Source organism: Arachis ipaensis, chromosome B01 (genome assembly GCF_000816755.2).
Source record: "Arachis ipaensis cultivar K30076 chromosome B01, Araip1.1, whole genome shotgun sequence".
Classification (NCBI taxonomy): Eukaryota; Viridiplantae; Streptophyta; class Magnoliopsida; order Fabales; family Fabaceae; genus Arachis; species Arachis ipaensis.
In genome coordinates this window covers 125,241,008-125,241,886 of record NC_029785.2, presented here as the reverse complement: position 1 = coordinate 125,241,886, position 879 = coordinate 125,241,008, and the positions used below count along the sequence as shown (strand labels likewise).

Here is an 879-nt window from a genome sequence, read left to right as displayed (position 1 = left end):
GCCCTCAATTCTCACCTCCAAACCACACCAATACATTACAGATTCTCTATTCAAACTAAATTGAAATGGCTTCCAACAAGAATGTTACACCCGTGTCCTTCTTCCTCCTCCTCCTTCTATTTACCACGGTGAATTCTACCGCCGTAGAGCCCTCATGGAATTCGGGGAGCCATCATTGTCCTATTGATACCCTAAAGTTAGCAGTGTGCGCCAAAGTGTTGATCATAGGTGCAGGGTCTCCACCACAGCAGCCATGCTGTAGCCTTATTGCAGGCCTGGTTGATCTTGAAGCCGCTCTATGTCTTTGCACTGCCCTTAAAGCCAACATTCTCGGCATCCACCTCAACATTCCACTCTCCTTAAGCATCATTCTTAACAACTGTAGGAGGGACACCTCTTTCAAGTGCCCTGATAATTAAATTTACATGCATGCATGCACTACGCCGATCTATGAAGTGTCAATAAGTGATCGTCATCATCGCCTGCATCTCTTTTAATTTTCTTTTGTCGCTTTTCTTTTATTGCATGTTTAACAATATGGATGATATTAGGCATTAGCTTCCTGCTTATTTGTCATTTTCGTATGTTGGAAGGACTACTAAGACGACTCGTTGTTGCATTATGTACTGAGCAATGATCTGCAGTGGTATAATAATTAATAAATTAAAGCAAGTTTTGTGATTCTTAATTAGTTCAACAAATAATTGCTTTACTTATTCTTTTTTTTTTATATATTTCTGAAATTTCTATTTTCTAGAGCTTTTAATTATTTAGGGATTGAATTGACTATATATATGACAACTAATAACATTTTGATTATCCGTGGAAAATAATGTGAATTATTCGTAATTATTTATTTGGTTCTTCCTTGTACTATTT

The 879-nt window shown here is 37.3% G+C and overlaps 1 protein-coding gene across 1 annotated transcript; it reads left to right on the top strand.

The window, feature by feature from the left end:
• LOC107613341 (cortical cell-delineating protein-like) lies at positions 66–419 on the top strand. The gene has a single exon (XM_016315304.1). The coding sequence runs from the start codon at positions 66–68 to the stop codon at positions 417–419; it is 354 nt and encodes a 117-aa protein (XP_016170790.1).